At 43.8% G+C, this 22995-nt stretch overlaps 1 protein-coding gene across 1 annotated transcript; it reads left to right on the top strand.

Annotated features, from left to right (window-relative positions):
* The first annotated feature begins 3366 nt into the window (after positions 1 to 3366).
* Positions 3367 to 6674, top strand: LOC125517391 (ADP-ribosylation factor GTPase-activating protein AGD12). The gene is made up of 9 exons (XM_087527237.1): positions 3367 to 3555; positions 3955 to 4006; positions 4534 to 4618; positions 4816 to 4891; positions 5284 to 5447; positions 5653 to 5767; positions 5861 to 5977; positions 6072 to 6167; positions 6291 to 6674. The coding sequence occupies exons 2-9, from the start codon at positions 3970 to 3972 to the stop codon at positions 6570 to 6572; spliced, it is 972 nt and encodes a 323-aa protein (XP_087383363.1). The 5' UTR covers positions 3367 to 3555; positions 3955 to 3969; the 3' UTR covers positions 6573 to 6674.
* The last annotated feature ends 16321 nt before the right edge of the window (positions 6675 to 22995 follow it).

The raw sequence follows: 22995 nt of genomic DNA, 5'->3' as shown, positions 1-22995 counted from the left end.
AAAAGACCCTTGCCGAGGCCCCGGCAAGACTTGCCGAAAACATCCGCGGGGCCACAGCCAGGCCCACATCTGCCAAGACTACACCGCCGTTCCCATGTAGCCGCCAGCCCACCAGCTAGGCAGGTGCCTGCATGGCGATGTGCGGCCTCTAGACCGACTCGGCAAGCACCTGCGTGCTGGCATGCAGATATTCGTGAAGACTCTGCCACCACACTAACTCAACAGCCAGCCAGCGTGGCGCTACACGCCTCGTCAGTTCGGACGCGCATCGAAGCCAGGCGAGGCAGCGACAGCTGGGACGAGCTTCCTTGCTGTCCCCGATAAAGTAAGAAGGGCAAGTCGGCAGCGCATTAAATGCGTTTGTCTTACGGTGCCAGGAGATAGACTTGACTACTGTATATAGCTTTCCACCTCCTGTGTGCCACGGTGGCAGCCCCTTTGACTATAAAAGGAGGCTCGCGGCATACTGAGAGAGGATTCGGATTTTTTGGACCCTGCACGCCTTGTAGCTAGTCCAAGAACACCAGATAAACAGAAACCAGCAGGAGTAGGGTATTACGCATCACTTGTGGCCCGAACCTGGATAATCCTCCCGCGTTAATCTCTCAATCCCGCTCTTTCCACAGCCCCGCTCCCGCCAAACATAGCAAAAAGGGATTCCTCGTGATCCAGTAGGTGTCGTTTCCCCCGACATACACCGGTGCTTCGTCGACTATGTCCGTACAGACAAACTCGAGGAGGATTGGAGCCCCGATGACAAACTCGAAGAAGAAGCGCCGCCATCCGCCCGAGCACCGCACCTGCGAGGACTAATAAACCCTAACCTAAACTACTAGCCAAAGCGAGGCACCGGGATTTTTCTCCCTGCCACCAGCCGCCAGAGCGGCAGGCAAAGGGAAGTCGAATTTATGGGCTCGCCGGTGAAGTCTGGAGGGGAGAGTTTGCCGTAACCATCTAGGGTTAGTTAATCAGCAGGATTGGTGCCCAATCTTAGTTTTTTCCGGGGAGATGTTGTTTTGCATATTTGTTCTCAGGGTACTAAATCCCGATAGGGAAACTTTCTAGAGCACACGTGACCCCCTTCCTTCCACAGGGGAGATCTACGCCTTGGGATGGTGATTTGGTGGTAGAGCGGATGAATAGAAGAGCATAGAAAAGGCAACGCCAAAGGGAGACAGAGCGAGGCGGAGGAGGGTCGCAAGCTCAGATCATGCAGGAAAAACGACGTGGGGAAATTTTCCACGAGTATCGAGGTGTGGGACCTCTACTCGAGGAAAGAGCGGGGTTCGGGTAGGCCTACCTCAAACTGGTAGTCGAAATGTCGAGCTCGTTTCCCTGGTGAATGTCTCTGCGTGGGTTTCGACCCCTTGGGTAAACGCAAGGATCCGAGGGGAACCCAAGCAACCTATAAATATTGACATGATTTGCAAGTTCTATCCCTCAGATCAAACAACTTGTATAACCACTCAATTCTATCTGTAACCAAACAAATGGTATAACAAAACCGAGTTCTATAAATATTGACATGATTTGACAGTTATTTTGCCACCAAAATCAACATGTAATTTGAATAGTGCCTTTTGTAACGTCAGTCTATAAATATTAACATGATTTGCCAGTTATGTTGCTGTCAGAATCAACATGTACTTTTATGTTGTAGTTATGAGCTAATCTCACCAACTCAATAAAAAGGGTCATCATAAGGAAGATACACAGAAGTATCTGGGTGCTCCACCCCCTATACGAAAATTAAATTCAAAAAATACCAGGAAAAGTAAAAAAAATCTGAAATCTTAGGATCTCAAACCTTGGCGCCCAATCTACTCCTGTATGAAGTTTCATAGAATTTCATATCCCAAAACCCCATATTTTTTAAATTTTCTAGTATTTTTTAAAATAATGTTTATACACGGGTGCGGAGCACTCAGGTGCTGCAAATCCTCTTCGGTCACCACAACTCCTATCTATCACTCATCCTTTGAACCAAACACACAAATGATTATCTTCAACCACTTGCACATCCTACCCAACGAAATAGAAAAAGAAGATATCCCTAAACAACTGGTTGGGGAACCTAACCCGAGGGTGCATGCATGCAGCACTAGGCTGCAACACTGTCGCGCCCAACAATTTTGTGCGCTGTCATCGTGCCCTACGCCCTCAAGCCGCCCCTAAGCGCCCAGATCCAGCCACCCTCAACCTCAGGCCGGCACTGCCGCACGCCTCCGGCCACCTCCGCATAGCCGTCGTCGTAGTCCTTGTGCGAGGAGAGAGAGGTGAAGAAGGGGATTCGGTCTGTTTGAGCAAATGAGTCGTCGGATTTTTAGCCATGAGGTAAATGATGAACAGTCCTTTGGTTTGTAGGATTTTTGTAGGAATTCTATAGGATAGGATTTGCAAAGGAAAAATTCCTTTGAAGCCCTTTGGTTTGTAGGAATGGATTCCTATTCCTATGTAGGATAGGAATCAATCCTTCACGTTTTGAAGGAAAAAAAACATTAGCCTAGACTCAATGGAAAAAAATCCTATCCTATGCACCAAATGACATCTCTTTCTCTATAGAAATTGACATGCATGTCATCTCACTTCCTATGATTTTCCTATTCCTATAAAATTTCTATCCTAGGCCTCCTTTGGTTCATAGGGTAGAAAAATCGTAGAAATAGGAAAGTCATAGGAAATGAGATGACATGTATCTCAAATCCTATGAGTAGGAACAGGAAAAGAGATGCCCTTTGATTCACATCATAGGATTTTTTCCATTGAGTCTAGGCTAATGTTTATTTTCCTATGAAGGGCCTCTTTGATTCGTAGGATTTTGAAAACGTAGTAATAGGAAAAGTGTAGGGTTGGAGTGGCAATGCCCATTTGAATCCTATAGAATTATCAATGATTGTTTGATGTCACGGAAAAAACAAAGGAATTGTAAAAAGAGGTTGGAGTGGATGTTAAATTTCCTATGAAATGTAGTACAAAAGATTCCATAGGAAAAATTCCTATGGGATCCAATCATATGAATCAAAGGACCAACATAGGAAAAAATCCTAAGAATTTCAATCCTCCAGAAATCCTATAAAATTCCTTTAAATCAAAGAAGCCCGAAATGTGGAGGATAGGAAGAATTCATTCATAGGAATAGGATTCCATTCCTACAAACCAAAAGGCTCTAAAGGAATTTTTTCTATAGAAATCTTATCCTATGAAATTTTTACAAGATTCCTCTAAACCAAAGAAGACCTTAAAGTTTAAAAAAGCATGTACAACGCAAGCCATGTGCATGCGTTCATAAAGACGAGTGTGTGTGCGTATGTGAATATTTATAACTGTACTATGTTTAAAAAAATACAAGTCAAAGGTAGCATGAACGCCAAGTGCAAAGCCAAGCTTTTTTAATGGATAATCTGCGTACTGCGTATTAGGTGAAGTTACCGACCAGGCCACGTGGACCGCAGCTGTTCTAGAGAGAGAGAGAGAGAGGGAGAGAGAGATCTGAGGAGTCAGGTTGGTAGCCCTGAAGAACCCTCTCGCAGGCAACCGGAAGGGGAGAGATCCGAGGTAGGCAACCCAGCAAATTCTTTCTTGGTTTCTCCAATCTCTGATTCCATATGATCCGATCCTAATACGAGGGAAAAACAAGACCATTTCTTGGTTTCGTTTCTGCCGTAGTACTACAACATGGCTTGACGATGACAATTCGTCTTGGTCCTCCGTTGGATTCCATAGTAGGGTAGGATTAACCTCCTGGAATGTCGATGGATATCATGTATCATCAATAGATAGAAAGGGGTTCAGCCCATATTGAAATAGTTCCTTAATCCTTTCTTGCTTGATTGCAAACTGAACTTCTTTTGGGTGGGTGGATTGAATTCCCCAATTTGCTTAACTGATTCTAGAAGGAAACTGCTAAATCTGCATGATCCCCATTACTAACATGAGTGCAAGACATCTTTGCAGGGGCTGGCAGCTGAGATGAGTGGAGGGCATGGTGATGCTGGGATGGCTTCAGGTAGAGACCTTTTCAGAACAGTATATATACAGCAGGACTGACTTATCTTGGAGTTGCAAAGGAAATGCAGGAGTAAACGGCATATAGCGTGTTCGCTTCTTCTTTTTCGTCATTGGGCCGCTTTGTTACTACTCCAGTTAATAGTTCTTGAATTCAAACATTTTTACACGCATGGTGGTAAATATCACTGCCGCGCGCCCACTCCGTCGCGCCAATGCAGCACCCTTGTTGTGGTAGTGTTGTTTGGCAAAAACTAGTTAGTTTCTAAAAAATAATATGGTTGGGCATGTGTGCGGTGTGGCAATGTTCGTGTGACACAAGACTGAGAATTACTTGTGGAGCAGTGAGCACTATTGTAAATGAATTAGGGAGAGATTTAAAAGAATGTTAGCAGTCATGCGCGGACTTGGGATATACACAGATATGTGTATCTCTTAGATATTTGAGTGCTGGCTATTAAGATCAAATCAGGTCACTTGCCCAATCCATCTTGCACCGTGAACTCAAATTTCACCTTTGAATTGCAGGTAAGATGGCAAAGCTGAAGGAGTTATTGCAGAAAAGTGAAAATCGCATTTGTGCTGACTGCAGTGCACCTGATCCCAATTGGGCGTGAGTCACGATTTAAGCTATCATTATTCAAACAGTAATGACTAGCTAGTTATCAGCCTGATTCTCATTGTTTCTGACATTTTATACGTACCCCCTTTTGGTTCTGATATGCTTTTGCACAAGAAAGTACTAGAATTTTCTTTATTTTTGTTTATTCACTCATGTTTCGTTGCAAATAACCGAGTATTTCCTTACAGGTCAGCTAATATTGGAGTATTCATATGCGTAAAATGTTCTGGCGTTCACAGAAGTCTCGGTACACATATCTCAAAGGTTAAACTAGCTGCAACTCAATGATAATCTTATGTGTGTATTTATCCCTTTTAAAAAAAATTATCAACCAGTAAGTGTGTAAACTAGTACTCCCTCAGTCCCGAATTACTTGTCACAGAAATGAATAAAATTGGATGTATCTAGAACTAAAAATACGTCTAGATACATCCATTTTTGCGACAAGTAATTTTGGACGGAGGAATTATTAACATTGCAACCAATGTTTGTAGTTGCAAGTAGCACGCATCATGTAAGATAGCTGCAGGATAGAACACACTTACCTTCATTACCATATCAGTTTTGTTGCGATTTAACTGTTGGGAATGAGCTGATTTATAGAATCAATGAGTTCCAAACAAGTCGTAAGTTAACCTTTTTTTCCCTTGGCCCAGGTCATGTCAGTGACACTAGATAAGTGGTCTGACGATGAAATTGACTCGATGGTAGAAGTTGGTGGAAACTCGCAAGCCAACGCAATCTATGAGGCCTTCCTCCCAGAAGGCTACCGCAAGCCACACCCAGATTCCGCCCAGGAAGAGCGACAAAAGTTTATCAAGTATTTCATCTTGTTTCTCAGATGGAACTTCCTTATGGTTCAGTTTATACCTTGCAGTTTCCAGTTTGATCGCCTAGCATAACTTAGCAAATGGTTGTATACCTTGCAAAAACTCCATAAAGGGCATTTACAATCCGATCGATAAAATGGTTCGTTCATGAACTCCATATTACTACCACTGTTAACTACTGTCTCAATGTTTCAGGTCCAAATATGAACTTCAAGAATTCCTGGAGCCAAGCTTACGGATCGTCTCTAATCATCCTAGCGATGCCGGAAAACAAGCATCCAACTCACATTCTGGTAGCTCCAAGAGTGAGGCAAGGCTGCCCCAAGATTGAAAATTAAGTAATTAAGACAATCTCTTTGTTTCTTAGGATGTTATACATATCACATGTTCCTCCTCTCCGCAGATTGGCATGGTTGAGTTCATCGGGATACTGAATGTCAAAGTCATTGGAGGCACCAAATTAGCTATCAGAGATATGTCTAGCAGCGACCCTTATGTTGTCTTGACCCTGGGACAACAGGTAATCACATAGCAAAGTCTTGTTGACATCGAGATTTCGACATTCTTGCAGAGTCATTTAGCAAATCTGAAAATGTGAGCGTTGTTGTGTACAGAAAGTACAGACTTCAGTGATCAAAGGAAACCTGAACCCTGTCTGGAATGAAGAACTCAAGCTCTCTGTTCCTCAGAAGTACGGGCCTCTGAAGCTGGTAACAATAATCTCATGAGAACCTTAGCACTAAGAAACAAACGCAAAACTCAGATCTAATCTTATGGCCAAAAATTACATTTCTAACTAGATCCTTTTGTTATCAACTCTTGACCACAACTAGCAAGTGTTGGACCACGACATGGTGTCCAAGGACGACCTGATGGGGGAGGCCGAGATCGACCTGCAGCCCATGATCAATGCGGCAGCATCGTTTGGAGATCCAGAACTGCTCGGCGACATACAGATCGGCCGGTGGCTCAAGTCCAACGATAACGCTCTAACCGCCGACAGCGCTGTCATGGTGACCGGAGGCAAGGTGAAGCAGGAGGTCTCCCTGAACCTGCAGCACACCGAGTCGGGGGAGGTGACGGTGGAGATGGAATGGATGGCTCTAAACATTTAGAGAATCCGGGTACGATGGCAAATTTGTATTTTGATTTGTATTTCGCTGCAAAGGATCCATTGAATCGACTTTTTTTGGGAAAAATAATAATTTTTGCTACTAGTAGTAGGCAATAGCAAACATAATTTGAACTCAAGTTTCAAAGAGCAAAAGCAGTTTCGGTGAATGCAGTCAGGCAGTCAGCAGCCAGGAGTGTCGACAAATAGTTACGCCATCTGATTCAAAATAAAGGTCATGGAATTAAAATCACGACACTTATTTTAAATCAAAGAGTATTAAAAGAAAAGAGTGTCAACAAACAATGCTCCGCCCACCATACAATCTAGGTGATGTAGTGAAAAATTGTAGAGAAAGCAAATGGTGTCCAAAGAGATCTCGTCGATAGTGATGATGACATAGTGGTTATATAGGAAAAGCAACTAATTAAAAGGAGTTCCGCTAGGATAGCCACGCTCCCGCCGCTGGCCGCTCCGGCCCCGGCGGCCACCAAATCCGGCCGCATGGCCCGCTCCCCCACCCCCCGCTCGCGGCGGGCCCCTCCCGGTGCTGCTCCCCCTCCTCTGGCGGCACCCCTCGGCCTGGCAGTCCCTCTCGGCCCCCTTTTCTGGATCCGTTGCGTCAATGGCGGCTGTGTCAGATTCGGCCTTGACGCCGCAAATCCTGCGACGGGATGGCCAACCTTGGGTGGGGGCGCGCCTCGGACTGGCGGATCTGAGCGAGTCCCCCCCCCCCCCCAATGGAGGATGGCCGCCTCAAATCCGTTGTGGTCTTCCCCTCCCCCCTGGCCAGCCCTTCCCCTTCGACCAAGCAGCGGGTGATGGAGGGAGATGGACAGAGGTCACCTCGAGGAAGAACCGGAAGGCGTGCTCGAAGATGGCCTTGCCGACCGCCATTGTGTTGGAGGAGCAGTGCTCGGACCGTCGCCAGGGCTTCAATGCGGTTGGCAGCCGCGAGGCCTTCTTAAGCCAGTTCAGGGGCAAGTGTTTCCGTTGCCTCAGCAAACTCCACCGCCGTGCCGACTACAGAGACCCGCTGCGCTGCATCATCTGCAAGCGAGCCGGGCACTTCAGCAAAGAGTGTCCTCAAAATCCAAAGAACGGGGGTCCAGGCGCCTCCGCCCGTGCCAGGTTGGGGCCGCAGCCTCCTCGGGTCCCCATGCGCGACTGTCTGCGCTTTCCGCCAGCGCCGGAGCCGACGCCGATGGACCGCCCGCTGCACTGTGACCCCGCGCGGCAGCCTCGCTCCAGCAACAAGGTGATCATGGCGACTCCGACCCTCGAGCGCGACGAGTTCATCCTACGCCAGCACGCCGTCACGCTCACCGCGCATGATCGCCGCCACTCCTCCAACCCCATGGCGGTCAACAAGGCCATCTTCGAGCAACTCAGCACTCCGGCCCACCTGCTCCGTGTCACCGCACACCACCTGGAGGCCTTCCTCGTCCACTTTGACCTCCCCGCGCATTGGGACGACGCGGTGCGGCGCTGCGTGCTCAAGGTCGACGGCGGCAAGTACTTCGTCTGAGCCTGGCATGAAGACGATCACGCGGCGATCCTCAAGCTGAACCTGCACGTGTGCCTCGTCATCGAGGACCTTCCCATGCAGTTCTGGTCCTTGGAAGGGGCGGAGGAGGCCTTCGACGACTTCGGCCGCATTGACCGCCTGGACTCGCGCACGCTGGAGCGGGGGCACACCAAGCATTTCGCCTGCTAGCTCTGGGTTTGGGATGTGGCCCACATCCCGATGAGGCGCGCGCTCTGGGTGCTTAAGCGCGGCGCCGGTCGCGTCGGCGAGGTGATCGGCTTCACTCCTCTAGACCGTTGCGTCCCCCCCGCCACTAGGAGTGCACTGCTGCGACCTCCTGGTGCACGTCGACCTGGTGGAGGACTGGACCCCGCACTCGCCACGCTCGTCGCACTTCGGCTAGAGCGGGCTGCCCTCCTCCTCCTCCTCCTCCTCCGACGATTGCCCCATGCCGCGTGTCGAGCCGGGCTCATGGGTGGCGTGCGTAGAAGATGGCCAAGGCCCGGGCCGCCGCTCGGTTCAGCGCGCCCCGACTGCGGGCTGTGGCGGCCCCATCCGTGGGGCTTCACGGTGCGACCACGAAGACGAAAACAACAGCGGCGGCTCGGGGCGCTCCTGGAGGGACCGCTTGCTCGGCCGCGGGTGCCACGCCAAGGAGAGCGGGGCAGACGTCGTCGACGGCGCCCACCGCCGTGAAGGAAATATGCCCTAGATGCAATAATGAAGTTATTATTTTATTTCCTTATATCATGATAAATTTTTATTATTCATGCTATAATTATATTAACCGGAAACTTGATACATGTGTGAATACATAGACAAAACAAAGTGTCCCTAGTATGCCTCTACTAGACTAGCTCGTTATTCAAAGATGGTTAAGTTTTCTGACCATAGACATGTGTTGTTATTTGATGAACGGGATCACATCATTAGAGAATGATGTGATGGAGAAGACCCATCCGTTAGCTTAGCATTATGATCGTTGAGTTTTATTGCTATTGCTTTCTTCATGACTTATACAAGTTCCTCTGACTATGAGATTATGCAACTCCCGAATAACGGAGGAACACCTTGTGTGCTATCAAATGTCACAACGTAACTGGGTGATTATAAAGATGCTCTACGGGTGTCTTCGATGGTGTTTGTTGAGTTGGCATAGATCGAGATTAGGATTTGTCACTCCGTGTATCGGAGAGGTATCTCTGGGCGTCTCGACAATGCACATCACTATGAGCCTTGCAAGCAATGTGACTAATGAGTTAGTCACGGGATGATGCATTACGAAACGAGTAAAGAGACTTGCCGGTAACGAGATTGAACTAGGTATGATGATATCGACGACCGAATCTCGGGCAAGTAACATACCGATGACAAAGGGAACAATGTATGTTGTTATGCGGTTTGACCGATAAAGATCTTCATAGAATATGTAGGAACCAATATGGGCATCCAGGTTCCGCTATTGGTTATTGACCAGAGAAGTGTCTCGGTCATGTCTACATAGTTCTCGAACCTGTAGGGTCCACACTCTTAACTTCGTTGACGATATAGTATTATATGAGTTATGTATGTTGGTGACCGAATGTTGTTCGGAGTCCCGGATGAGATCACGGACATGAAAAGGAGCTCCGAAATGGTCCGGAGGTAAAGATTGATATATAGGATGATATGGTTCGGCCAAGGGGTGAAGCCCACAGGGGTTTAGGTCGGTGCAAAATGAGTTTTGTGGAGGCCGGGGGGGCAAACGCCGGATGCCCTGGCGTCTGGCCCTGGGCCAGACGCCGAGGCCCATGGCATCTGGGCCAGACGCCAAGGACCATGGCGTCTGGTCCTGGAAGTCTGAGAAGGACTCTTCCTTGCGGGCAAAACCGACTTTGAGGAGGCTTTTACTCCAAGTTTCGACCCCAGGGCTCAACATATAAATAGAGGGGCAGGGCTAGCACCTGGAACACATCAAGAATCACCAAGCCGTGTGCGGGCAACCCCGTCCCCTCTAGTTTATCCTTCGTCATAGTTTCCGTTGTGCTTGGCGAAGCCCTGCGGAGATTGTTCTTCACCAACACCGTCACCACGCTGTCGTGCTACCGAAACTCATCTACTACTTCGCCTGTCTTGCTGGATCAAGAAGGCGAGGACGTCATCGAGCTGAACATGTGCTGAACGCGGAGGTGTCGTACGTTCGGTACTTGATCCGGACGAATCGTGAAGGTGTACGACTACATCAACCGCATTGATAAACGCTTCCGCTTAACGGTCTACGAGGGTACGTAGACACACTCTCCCCCTCTTGTTGCTATGCATCTCCTAGATAGATCTTGCGTGAGCGTAGGAATTTTTTTGAAATTGCATGCTACGTTCACCAACAGTGGCATCCGAGCCAGGTCTATGCGTAGATGTTATATGCACGAGTAGAACACAGTGAGCTGTGCTTACCAGCAACGTCTTACTTTGATTCGGCGGTATTGTTGGATGAAGTGGCCCGGACCGACATTACATGACTGCGTTCATGAGACTGGTTGTACTGTCGTGCTTCACACATAGGTGGCTAGCGGGTGTCTGTTTCTCCAGCTTTAGTTGAATCGAGTTTGACTACGCCCGGTCCTTGTTGAAGGTTAAAACAGCACACTTGATGAAAAATCGTTGTGGTTTTGATGCGTAGGTAAGAAGGGTTCTTGCTAGAAGCCCGTAGCAGCCACGTAAAACTTGCAACAACAAAGTAGAGAACGTCTAACTTGTTTTTGCAGGGCTTGTTGTGATGTGATATGGTCAAGACGTGATGATATACAAATTGTTGTATGAGATGATCATGTTTTGTAACAGTTATCGGCAACTGGCAGGAGCCATATGGTTGTCGCTTTATTGTATGAAATGCAATCGCCATGTAATTGCTTTACTTTATCTCTAAGCGGTAGCGATAGTTGTAGAAGCAACAGTTGGCGAGACGACAATGATGCTACGATGGAGATCAAGGTGTCAAGCCGGTGACGATGGTGATCATGACAGTGCTTTGGAGATGGAGATCAAAGGCATAAGATGATGATGGCCATATCATATCACTTACTTTGATTGCATGTGATGTTTATCCTTTATGCATCTTATTTTGCTCAGTACAACGGTAGCATTATAAGATGATCCCTCACTAAATTTCAAGGTATAAGTGTTCTCCCTGTGTATGCACCGTTGCGACAGTTCTTCGTGCTGAGACACCACGTGATGATCGGGTGTGATAAGCTCTACGTTCACATACAATGGGTGCAAGCCAGTTTTGCACATGCAGAATACTCGGGTTAAACTTGACGAGCCTAGCATATGCAGATATGGCCTCAGAACACTGAGACCGAAAGGTCGAGCATGAATCATATAGTAGATATGATCAACATAGTGATGTTCACCATTGAAAACTACTCCATCTCATGTGATGATCGGACATGGTTTAGTAGATATGGATACGTGATCATTTAGATGACTCGAGGATGTCTATCTAAGTGGGAGTTCTTAAGTAATATGATTAATTGAACTTAAATTTATCATGAACGTAGTCGTGATAGTATTTGGAAATTATGTTGTTGATCAATAGCTCGCCATGTAGTTCCCCGTTTATTTTTTGATATGTTCCTAGAGAAAATTAAGTTGAAAGATGATAGTAGCAATGATGCAGACTTGGTCCGTGATCTGAGGATTATCCTCATTGCTGCACAGAAGAATTATGTCCTTGATGCACCTCTAGGTGACAAACCTATTGCAGGAGCAGATGCAGACGTTATGAACATTTAACAAGCTCGGTATGATGACTACTTGATAGTTTAGTGCACCATACTTCATGGCTTAGAACTGAGACTTCAAAAATGTTTTGAACGCCACAGAGCATATAAGATGTTCCAAGAGTTAAAATTGGTATTTCAGACTCATGCCCGAGTTGAGAGGTATGATACCTCTGACAAGTACTTTGCCTACAAAATGGAGGATAATAACTCAACCAGTGAGCATGTACTCAGACAAGTGAGCATGTACTCAAAATGTCTGAGTACTACAATCACTTGAATCAAGTGGGAGTTAATCTTCGAGATAAGATAATGATTGATAAAATTCTCTAGTCACTATCACCAAGTTACTAGAACTTCGTGATGAACTATAATATGCAAGGGATGACAAAAACGATTCCCGAGCTCTTCGCAATGCTAAAATGAGCGAAGGTTGGAATCAAGAAAGAGCATCAAGTGTTGATGGTTAACAAGACCACTAGTTTCAAGAAAAAGGTCAAAGGGAAGAAGGGGAACTTCAAGAAGAATAGCAAGACAGTTGCTGCTCCCGGAAAGAAGCCCAAGTATGGACCTAAGCCTGAAACTGAGTGCTTCTACTACAAAGGAAATGGTCACTGGAAGCGGAACTGCCCCAAACCTTTGGCGGATAAGAAGGATGGAAAAGTGAACAAAGGTATATTTGATATACAGATTATTGATGTGTACTTTACTAGTGTTCATAGTAACCCCTAGGTATTTGACACCAGTTCAGTTGCTAATATTAGTAACTCAAAACATGAGTTACAAAAATGAACAGAGACTAGTTGAGGGCGAAGTGACGATGTGTGTTGGAAGATATTCCAAGGTTGATAAGATCACCATCACATACTCCCTCTACCTTCGGGGTTAGTGTTGAACCTAAATAAATGTTATTTGGTGTTTGTGTTGAGCATGAATATGATTGGTGTCGGGGGTTTGGTGCGACATATGCCAAAGGATGGCTAATCATGATGGGGGCTAGTAGGACGTCGCCGGTGCTAGGAAACGGGATGAGGCGAAGACATGCACGCACGCGAATCTTACCCAGTTTCGGGGCTCTCCTAGGAGATAACACCCCTAGTCCTGTGATACGTCTCCAACGTATCTATAATTTTTGATTGCTTCGTGCTATATTATCTACTGTTTTGGATATTATTGGGCTTTATTATCCACTTTTATATTATTTTTGGGACTAACCTATTAACCGGAGGCCCAGCCCAGAATTGCTGTTTTTTTGCCTATTTTAGGGTTTCGAAGAAAAGGAATATCAAACGGAGTCCAAACGGAATGAAACCTTCAGGAACATGATTTTCTCACCGAACATGATCCAGGAGACTTGGACCCTACGTCAAGCAACCAACAGGGAGGCCACGAGGTAGGGGGGCGTGCCTACCCCCCCAGGCGCGCCCTCCACCCTCGTGGGCCCCCTGTTGCTCCACCGACGTACTTCTTCCTCTTATATATACCAACGTACCCCCAAACGATCAGATACAGAGCCAAAACCCTAATTCCACCGCCGTAACTTTCTGTATCCACGAGATCCCATCTTGGGGCCTGTTCCGGCGCTCCGCCAGAGGGGGCATCGATCACGGAGGGCTTCTACATCAACACCATAGCCTCTCCGATGAAGTGTGAGTAGTTTACCTCAGACCTTCGGGTCCATAGTTATTAGCTAGATGGCTTCTTCTCTCTTTTTGGATCTCAATGCAAAGTTCTCCCCCTCTCTTGTGGAGATCTATTCGATGTAATCTTCTTTTGTGGTGTGTTTGTTGAGACCAATGAATTGTGGGTTTATGATCAAGTTTATCTATGAACAATATTTGAATCTTCTCTGAATTCTTTTATGTATGATTGGTTATCTTTGCAAGTCTCTTCGAATTATCAGTTTGGTTTGGCCTACTAGATTGATCTTTCTTGCAATGGGAGAAGTGCTTAGCTTTTGGTTCAATCTTGCGGTGTCCTTTCCCAATGACAGTAGGGGCAGCAAGGCACGTATTGTATTGTTGCCATCGAGGATAACAAGATGGGGTTTTCATCATATTGCATGAGTTTATCCCTCTACATCATGCCATCTTGCTTAAGGCGTTACTCTGTTCTTATGAACTTAATACTCTAGATGCATGCTGGATAGCGGTCGATGTGTGGAGTAATAGTAGTAGATGCAGGCAGGAGTCGGTCTACTTGTCTTGGACGTGATGCCTATATACATGATCATACCTAGATATTCTCATAACTATGCTCAATTCTGTCAATTGCTCAACAGTAATTTGTTCACCCACCATAAAATACTTTTGCTCTTGAGAGAAGCCACTAGTGAAACCTATGGCCCCCGGGTCTATCTTTATCATATTAAATCTTCCAATACCTAGTTATTTGCTTTTCTTTTATTTTACTTTGCATCTTTATCATAAAAATACCAAAACTATTATCTCATCATATCTATCAGATCTGACTCTCGTAAGTGACCGTGTAGGGATTGACAACCCCTTATCACGTTGGTTGCGAGGATTTATTTGTTTTGTGTAGGTGCGAGGGACTCGCGCATAGCCTCCTACTGGATTGATACCTTGGTTCTCAAAAACTGAGGGAAATACTTATGCTACTTTGCTGCACCACCCTTTCCTCTTCAAGGGAAAACCAACACAAGTGCTCAAGAGGTAGCAAGGATTTCTTGCGCCGTTGCCGGGGAGGTCTACGCAAAAGTCAACATACCAAGTACCCATCACAAACCCTTATCTCCCGCATTACATTATTTGCCATTTGCCTCTCGTTTTCCTCTCCCCCACTTCACCCTTGCCGTTTTATTCGCCTCTCTCTCTCTCCCCTCTCTTTCTCTATTTGCCGTTTTATTTGCCCGTTCCTTGTTTGCTTGTGTGTTGGATTGCTTGCTTGTTATGATGGCTCAAGATAATACTAAATTGTGTGACTTTACCAATACCAAAAACAATGATTTTATTAGCACTCCAATTTCTCCTCTTACCGATGCTGAATCTTGTGAAATTAATGCTGCCTTGCTGAATCTTGTCATGAAAGATCTGTTTTCCGGCCTTCCTAGTGAAGATGCCGCTACCCATCTAAATAGCTTCGTTGATTTGTGTGATATGTAAAAGAAGAAAGATGTGGACAATGATATTGTTAAATTGAAGCTATTTCCTTTTTCTCTTAGAGATCGTGCTAAAGCTTGGTTTTCGTCTTTGCCTAAAAATAGTATTGATTCGTGGAATAAGTGCAAAGATGCTTTTATCTCTAAGTATTTTCCTCCCGCTAAGATCATCTTTCTTAGAAATGATATTATGAATTTTAAGCAACTTGATCATGAACATGTTGCACAAGCTTGGGAGAGGATGATATTAATGATACGTAATTGCCCAACACATGGTTTGAATTTGTGGATGATTATACAAAATTTTTATGCTGGATTGAATTTTGCTTCTAGAAATCTTTTAGATTCAGCCGCGGGAGGCACTTTTATGGAAATCACTTTAGGAGAAGCTACTAAAATCCTAGATAATATTATGGTTAATTATTCTCAATGGCACACTGAAAGATCTACTAATAAGAAAGTGCATGCGATAGAAGAAATTAATGTTTTGAGTGGAAAGATGGATGAACTTATGAAATTATTTGCTAATAAAAGTGTTTCTTCTGATCCCAATGATATGCCTTTGTCTACTTTGATTGAGAATAATAATGAATCTTTGGATGTGAATTTTGTTGGTAGGAATAATTTTGGTAACAACGCGTATAGAGGAAACTTTAATCCTAGGCCTTATCCTAGTAATTCCTCTAATAATTATGGTAATTCCCACAAAAATTCTTATGGAAATTATAATAAGATGCCCTCTGATTTTGAATCTAATATTAAAGAATTTATTACTTTGCAAAAGAATTTTAATGCGTTGATTGAAGAAAAAATGCTTAAGATTGATGAGTTGGCTAGGAACGTTGATAGAATTTCTCTTGATGTTGATTCTTTGAAAACTTAGATCTATTCCTCCTAAGCATGATATCAATGAGTCTCTCAAAGCCATGAGAATTTCCATTGATGAGTGCAAAGAAAGAACCGCTAGGATGCGTGCTAAGAAAGATTTTTTTATAAGAGCGTGTTCTTCTCGTTTCCATGATAATAAAGATGAAGATCTAAAAGTTATTGATGTGTCCCCTATTAAATCTTTGTTTTGCAATATGAATCTTGATAATGATGGGACTGAATATGATCCACCTTTACCTAGAAGGCATTCTAAAAATTTGGAGTTTTTAGATCTTGATGCTAAAATTGATAAAAGTGGGATTGAAGAGATCAAAACTCTAGATGTCAATGAACATACTATTTTGGATTTCAAGGAATTTAATTATGATAATTGCTCTTTGATAGATTGTATTTCCTTGTTGCAATCCGTGCTAAATTCTCCTCATGCTTATAGCCAACATAAAGCTTTTACTAAACATATCGTTGATGCTTTGATGCAATCTTATGAAGAAAAACTTGAGTTAGAAGTTTCTATCCCTAAAAAATTTTATGATGAGTGGGACATACTATTAAAATTAAAATTAAAGATCATGAATGCTATGCTTTGTGTGATTTGGGTGCTAGTGTTTCCATGATTCCAAAGACTTTGTGTGATTTGTTAGGTTTCCGTGATTTTGATGATTGCTCTCTAAACTTGCACCTTGCGGATTCCACTATTAAAAAACCTATGAGAAGAATTAATGATGTTATTATTGTTGTAAATAGGAATTATGTGCCTGTAGATTTTATTGTTCTTGATATAGATTGCAATCCTTCATGTCCTATTATTCTTGGTAGACCTTTCCTTAGAACGATTGGTGCAATTATTGATATGAAGGAAGGAAATATTAGATTCCAATTTCCGTTAAGGAAAGGCAAGAAACACTTTCCTAGAAAGAAAATTAAATTACCTTATGAATCTATTATGAGAGCCACTTATGGACTGCCTACCAAAGATGGCAATACCTAGATCTATCCTTGCTTTTTATGCCTAGCTAGGGGCGTTAAACGATAGCGCTTGTTGGGAGGCAACCCAATTTTATTTTTATTCCTTGATTTTTGCTCCTGTTTAGCAATAAATAATTTATCTAGCCTCTATTTTGGCTGTGTTTTTTGTGTTTAATTAGTGTTTGTGCCAAGTAGAACCGTTGGGAAGACTTGGGGAAAGTCTTGTTAATCTGCTGTAAAAAACAGAAACTTTAGCGCTCACGAGAAATGCTGCCATTTTTATTTGGAAAGTGATATTTAGTTAATTCTTTTTGAAGATTATTAATAGATAAATTCCTCACGTCCAGCAATTTAGTTTAGAATTTTTGGGGTTCCATATCTTGCGCTAGCTGCAGATTACTACAGACTGTTCTGTTTTTGACAGATTTTGTTTTTCGTGTGTTGTTTGCTTATTTTGATGAATCTATGGCTAGTAAAATAGTTTATAAACCATAGATAAGTTGGAATAAAGTAGGTTTAACAACAATATAAATAAATAAGGAGTTCATTACAGTATCTTGAAGTGGTATTTTGTTTTCTTTCGCTAACGGAGCTCACGAGATTTTCTTCTTTAAGTTTTGTGTTGTGAAGTTTTCAAGTTTTGGGTAAAGAATTGATGGATTATGGAACAAGGAGTGGCAAGAGACTAAGCTTGGGGATGCCCATGGCACCCCCAATATAATCTAAGGACACCTAAAAGACAAAGCTTGGGGATGCCCCAGAAGGCATCCCCTCTTTCGTCTACTTCTATCGGTAACTTTACTTGGAGCTATATTTTTATTCACCACTTGATATGTGTTTTTCTTGGAGCGTCTTGTATGATTTGAGTCTTTATTTGTTAGTTTACCACAATCATCTTTGCTGTACACACCTTTTGAGAGAGACACACATGATTCAGAAATTATTAGAATACTCTATGTGCTTCACTTATATCTTTTGAGTTATATAGTTTTGCTCTAGTGCTTCACTTATATCTTTTAGAGCACGGTGGTGGAAGTGGATTTGTTTTATAGAAACTATTGATCTCTCATGCTTCACTTAGATTATTTTGAGAGTCTTAAATAGCATGGTAATTTTCTTAAATAATCCTTATATGCTAGGTATACAAGATTAATAACAAAATTCTCTTATGAGTGTGTTGAATACTATGAGAAGTTTGAAACTTGATAATTGTTTTGAGATATGGAGATGGTGATATTAGAGTCATGCTAGTTGAGTAGTTGTGAATTTGAGAAATACTTGTGTTAAAGTTTGTGATTCCCGTAGCATGCACGTATGGTGAACCGTTATGTGATGAAGTCGGAGCATGATTTATTTATTGATTTTCTTCCTTATGAGTGGCAGTCGGGGACGAGCGATGGTATTTTCCGACCAATCTATCCCCCTAGGAGCATGCACGTAATACTTTGCTTCAATAACTTGTAGATTTTTGCAATAAGTATATGAGTTCTTTATGACTAATGATGAGTCCATGGATTATACGCACTCTCACCCTTCCATCATTGCTAGCCTCTCTAATACCGCGCACCTTTCGCCGGTATCATACACCCACCATATACCTTCCTCAAAACAGCCACCATACCTACCTATCATGGCATTTCCATATCCATTTCGAGATATATTGCCATGCAACTTTCCATCGTTCCATTTATCATGACACACTTCATCATTGTAATATTGCTTTGCATGATCATGTAGTTGACATCGTATTTGTGGCAAAGCCACCGTTCATAATTCTTTCATACATGTCACTCATGAGTCATTGCATATCCTGGTACACCGCCAGAGGCATTCACATAGAGTCATATTTTGTTCTAAGTATCGAGTTGCAATTCTTGAGTTGTAAGAAAATAAAAGTGTGATGATCACCATTATTAGAGCATTGTCCCAAGTGAGGAAAGGATGATGGAGACTATGATTCCCCCACAAGTCGGGATGAGACTCTGGACGAAAAAAAAGAGGCCATAAAAAAGAGAAAAGTCCCAAATAAAAAAATGAGAGAAAAAGAGAGAAGGGACAATGCTACTATCCTTTTACCACACTTGTGCTTCAAAGTAGCACCATGATCTTCATAGTAGAGAGTCTCCTTTGTTATCACTTTCATATACTAGTGGGAATTTTTCATTATAGAACTTGGCTTGTATATTCCAATGATGGGCTTCCTCAAAATGCCCTAGGTCTTCGTGAGCAAGCAAGTTGGATGCACACCCACTTAGTTTCTTTTTGAGCTTTCATATACTTATAGCTCTAGTGCATCCGTTGCATGGCAATCCCTACTCACTCACATTGATATCTATTGATGGGCATCTCCATAGCCCGTTGACATGCCTAGTTGATGTGAGACTATCTTCTCCTTTTTGTCTCCTCCACAACCACCATTCTATTCCACCTAAAGTGCTATGTCCATGGCTCACGCTCATGTATTGCGTGAAGATTGAAAAAGTTTTGAGAATGTCAAAAGTATGAAACAATTGCTTGTCTTGTCATCGGGGTTGTGCATGATTTAAATACTTTGTGTGGTGAAGATAGAGCATAGCCAGACTATATGATTTGTAGGGATAACTTTCTTTGGCCACGTTATTTTGAAGAGACATAATTGCTTAGTTAGTATGCTTGAAGTATTATTATTTCTATGTCAATATTAAACTTTTATCTTGAATCTTTCAGATCAACGAGGGTACGTAGACACACTCTCCCCTTCTCATTGTTATGCATCTCCTAGATAGATCTTGTGTGAGCGTAGGAATTTTTTTGAACTTGCATGCTACGTTCACCAAGAGTGGCATCCGAGCCAGGTCTATGCGTAGATGTTATATGCACGAGTAGAACACAGTGAGTTGTGGGCGATAATAGTCATACTGCTTACCCGCAACGTCTTACTTTGATTCGGCGGTATTGTTGGATGAAGCGTCCCGGACCGACATTACATGACTGCGTTCATGAGACTGGTTGTACTGACGTGCTTCGCACATAGGTGGCTAGCGGGTGTCTGTTTCTCCAGCTTTAGTTGAATCGAGTTTGACTACGCCCGGTCCTTGCTGAAGGTTAAAACAACACACTTGACGATAAATCGTTGTGGTTTTGATGCATAGGTAAGAAGGGTTCTTGCTAGAAGCCCGTAGCAGCCATGTAAAACTTGCAACAATAAAGTAGAGGACGCCTAACTTGTTTTTGCAGGGCTTGTTGTGATGTGATATGGTCAAGACGTGATGATATACAAATTGTTGTATGAGATGATCATGTTTTTTAACAGTTATCGGCAACTGGCAGGAGCCATATGGTTGTCGCTTTATTGTATGAAATGCAATTGCCATGTAATTGCTTTACTTTATCTCTAAGCGGTAGCGATAGTTGTAGAAGCAATAGTTGGCGAGACGACAACGATGCTACGATGGAGATCAAGGTGTCAAGCCGGTGACGATGGTGATCATGACGGTGCTTTGGAGATGGAGATCAAAGGCACAAGATGATGATGGCCATATCATATCACTTACTTTGATTGCATGTGATGTTTATCCTTTATGCATTATATTTTGCTTAGTACAACGGTAGCATTATAAGATGATCCCTCACTAAATTTCAAGGTATAAGTGTTCTCCTGGTGTAGGCACCGTTGCGACAGTTCTTTGTGCTGAGACACCACATGATGATCGGGTGTGATAAGCTCTACATTCACATACAATGGGTGCAAGCCAGTTTTGCACATGCAGAATACTCGGGTTAAACTTGATGAGCCTAGCATATGCAGATATGGCCTCAGAACACTGAGACCGAAAGGTCGAGCGTGAATCATATAGTAGATATGATCAACATAGTGATGTTCACCATTGAAAACTACTCCATCTCATGTGATGATCGGACATGGTTTAGTAGATATGGATCACGTGATCATTTAGATGACTCGAGGATGTCTATCTAAGTGGGAGTTCTTAAGTAATATGATTAATTGAACTTAAATTTATCATGAACGTAGTCCTGATAGTATTTGCAAATTATGTTGTTGATCAATAGCTTGCCATGTAGTTCCCCGTTTATTTTTTGATATGTTCCTAGAGAAAAATAAGTTGAAAGATGATAGTAGCAATGATGCGGACTTGGTCCGTGATCTGAGGATTACCTCATTGCTGCACAGAAGAATTATGTCCTTGATGCACCGCTAGGTGACAAACCTATTGCAGGAGCAGATGCAGATGTTATGAACGTTTGACAAGCTCGGTATGATGACTACTTGATAGTTTAGTGCACCATACTTTATGGCTTAGAACCGAGACTTCAAAAATGTTTTGAACGCCACAGAGCATATAAGATGTTACAAGAGTTGAAATTGGTATTTCAGACTCATGCCCGAGTTGAGAGGTATGAGACCTCTGACAAGTACTTTGCCTACAAAATGGAGGATAATAGCTCAACCAGTGAGCATGTAACACCCTCGATGCGGCTATATCTCCCACGTGTCGAAGCACGACTTAGAGGCATAACCGCATTGAAAGCAATGTCACAAGTGAGGTAATCTTCACACAACCCATGTAATACATAAGGGAAAGAGATACATAGTTGGCTTACAATCGCCACTTCACACAATCACATGAATAAAGCATTACAACATCCAAATACAATCAAGGTCCGACTATGGAACCAAAATAAAAGAAGAACCCCAAATGCGACAAAGGTCCCCGATCGACCCCAACTGGGCTCCACTACTGATCTACTAGAACGGAACAACACAAAGGACAAGATCTCCATCGAGCTCCTCCTGAGCTTGGTTGCGTCATCTGCATGGACTCAACGGCACCTGCAAACTGGTTTTGGAAGTATCTGTGAGTCACGGGGACTCAGCAATCTCACACCCTCGCGATCAAGACTATTTAAGCTTATGGGTAAGGTAAAGATATGAGGTGGAGCTGCAGCAAGCGACTAGCATATATGGTGGCTAACATACGCAAAAGAGAGCGAGAAGAGAAGGCAAAGCGCGGTCGAGAAACTATGATCAAGAAGTGATCCTGGACTACCTACGTCAAGCATTACTCCAACACCGTGTTCACTTCCCGGACTCCGCCCGAAAGAGACCATCACGGTTACACACGCGGTTGATGCATTTTAATTAAGCTCAACTTCAGGTTTTCTACAACCGGACGTTAACAAATTCCCATCTGCCCATAACCGCGGGCACGGCTTTCGAAAGTTCAAATCCCTGCAGGGGTGTCCCAACTTAGCCCATCACAAGCTCTCACGGTCAACGAAGGATATTCCTTCTAGCGGAAAGACCCGATCAGGCTCGGAATCCCGGTTACAAGACATCCTCGACAATGGTAAAACAAGTCCAGCAAAACCACCCGATGCGCCAACATCCCGATAGGAGCTGCACATATCTCGTTCTCAGGGCAACACCGAATAAGCAATCCGTACAACTAAAACCAGCCCTCAAGTTTCCCCGAGGTGGCGCTGCAAGGGGCTCTAGTTTGGACCAACACTTAGACAAGCACTGGCCCGGGGGGTTAAAATAAAGATGACCCTCGGGATGCGTGACTCCCAAGGGAAAAAGGCTAGGTGGCGAATGGTAAAACCAAGGTTGGGCCTTGCTGGAGGAGTTTTATTCAAAGAGAACTGTCAAGGGGTTCCCATTATACCCAACCGCGTAAGGAACGCAAAATCCGGGAACATAACATCGATATGACGGAAACTAGGGCGGCAAGAGTGGAACAAAACACCAGGCATAAGGCCGAGCCTTCCACCCTTTACCAAGTATATAGATGCATTAATTAAATAAGATATATTGTGATATCCCAACAAGTAAACATGTTCCAACAAGGAACAACATCTCCATGTTCCAACGAGGAACAAACTTCAATCTTCACCTGCAACTAACAACGCTATAAGAGGGGCTGAGCAAAGCGGTAACATAGCCAATCAACGGTTTGCTAGGACAAGGTGGGTTGGAGGCTTGGTTTAACAATATGGGAGGCATGATAAGCAAGTGGTAGGTATCGTAGCATAGGCATAGCAAAAGAGCGAGCAACTAGCAAGCAAAGATAGAAGTGATTTCGAGGGTATGGTCATCTTGCCTGAAATCCCGCAAGGAAGAAGAACGAGTCCATGAAGAAGACAAATGGACATAGACGAACGG

This window comes from Triticum urartu, chromosome 6A (assembly GCF_056163025.1).
Source record: "Triticum urartu cultivar PI428250 chromosome 6A, HENAU_Tu73, whole genome shotgun sequence".
In the NCBI taxonomy this organism is placed as follows: domain Eukaryota; kingdom Viridiplantae; phylum Streptophyta; class Magnoliopsida; order Poales; family Poaceae; genus Triticum; species Triticum urartu.
Note: the sequence above shows the minus strand (reverse complement) of the source record. Positions and strands in the feature narration are given on the sequence as shown.

Coding starts and splice junctions, on each gene's coding strand:
- LOC125517391 (XM_087527237.1), top strand. CDS start 3,970: ATGAGTGGAGGGCATGGTGATGCTGGGATGGCTTCAG. Junction 4,007..4,533: donor TGATGCTGGGATGGCTTCAG/GTAGAGACCTTT, acceptor TTTGAATTGCAG/GTAAGATGGCAAAGCTGAAG. Junction 5,768..5,860: donor CTGGTAGCTCCAAGAGTGAG/GCAAGGCTGCCC, acceptor TCCTCTCCGCAG/ATTGGCATGGTTGAGTTCAT.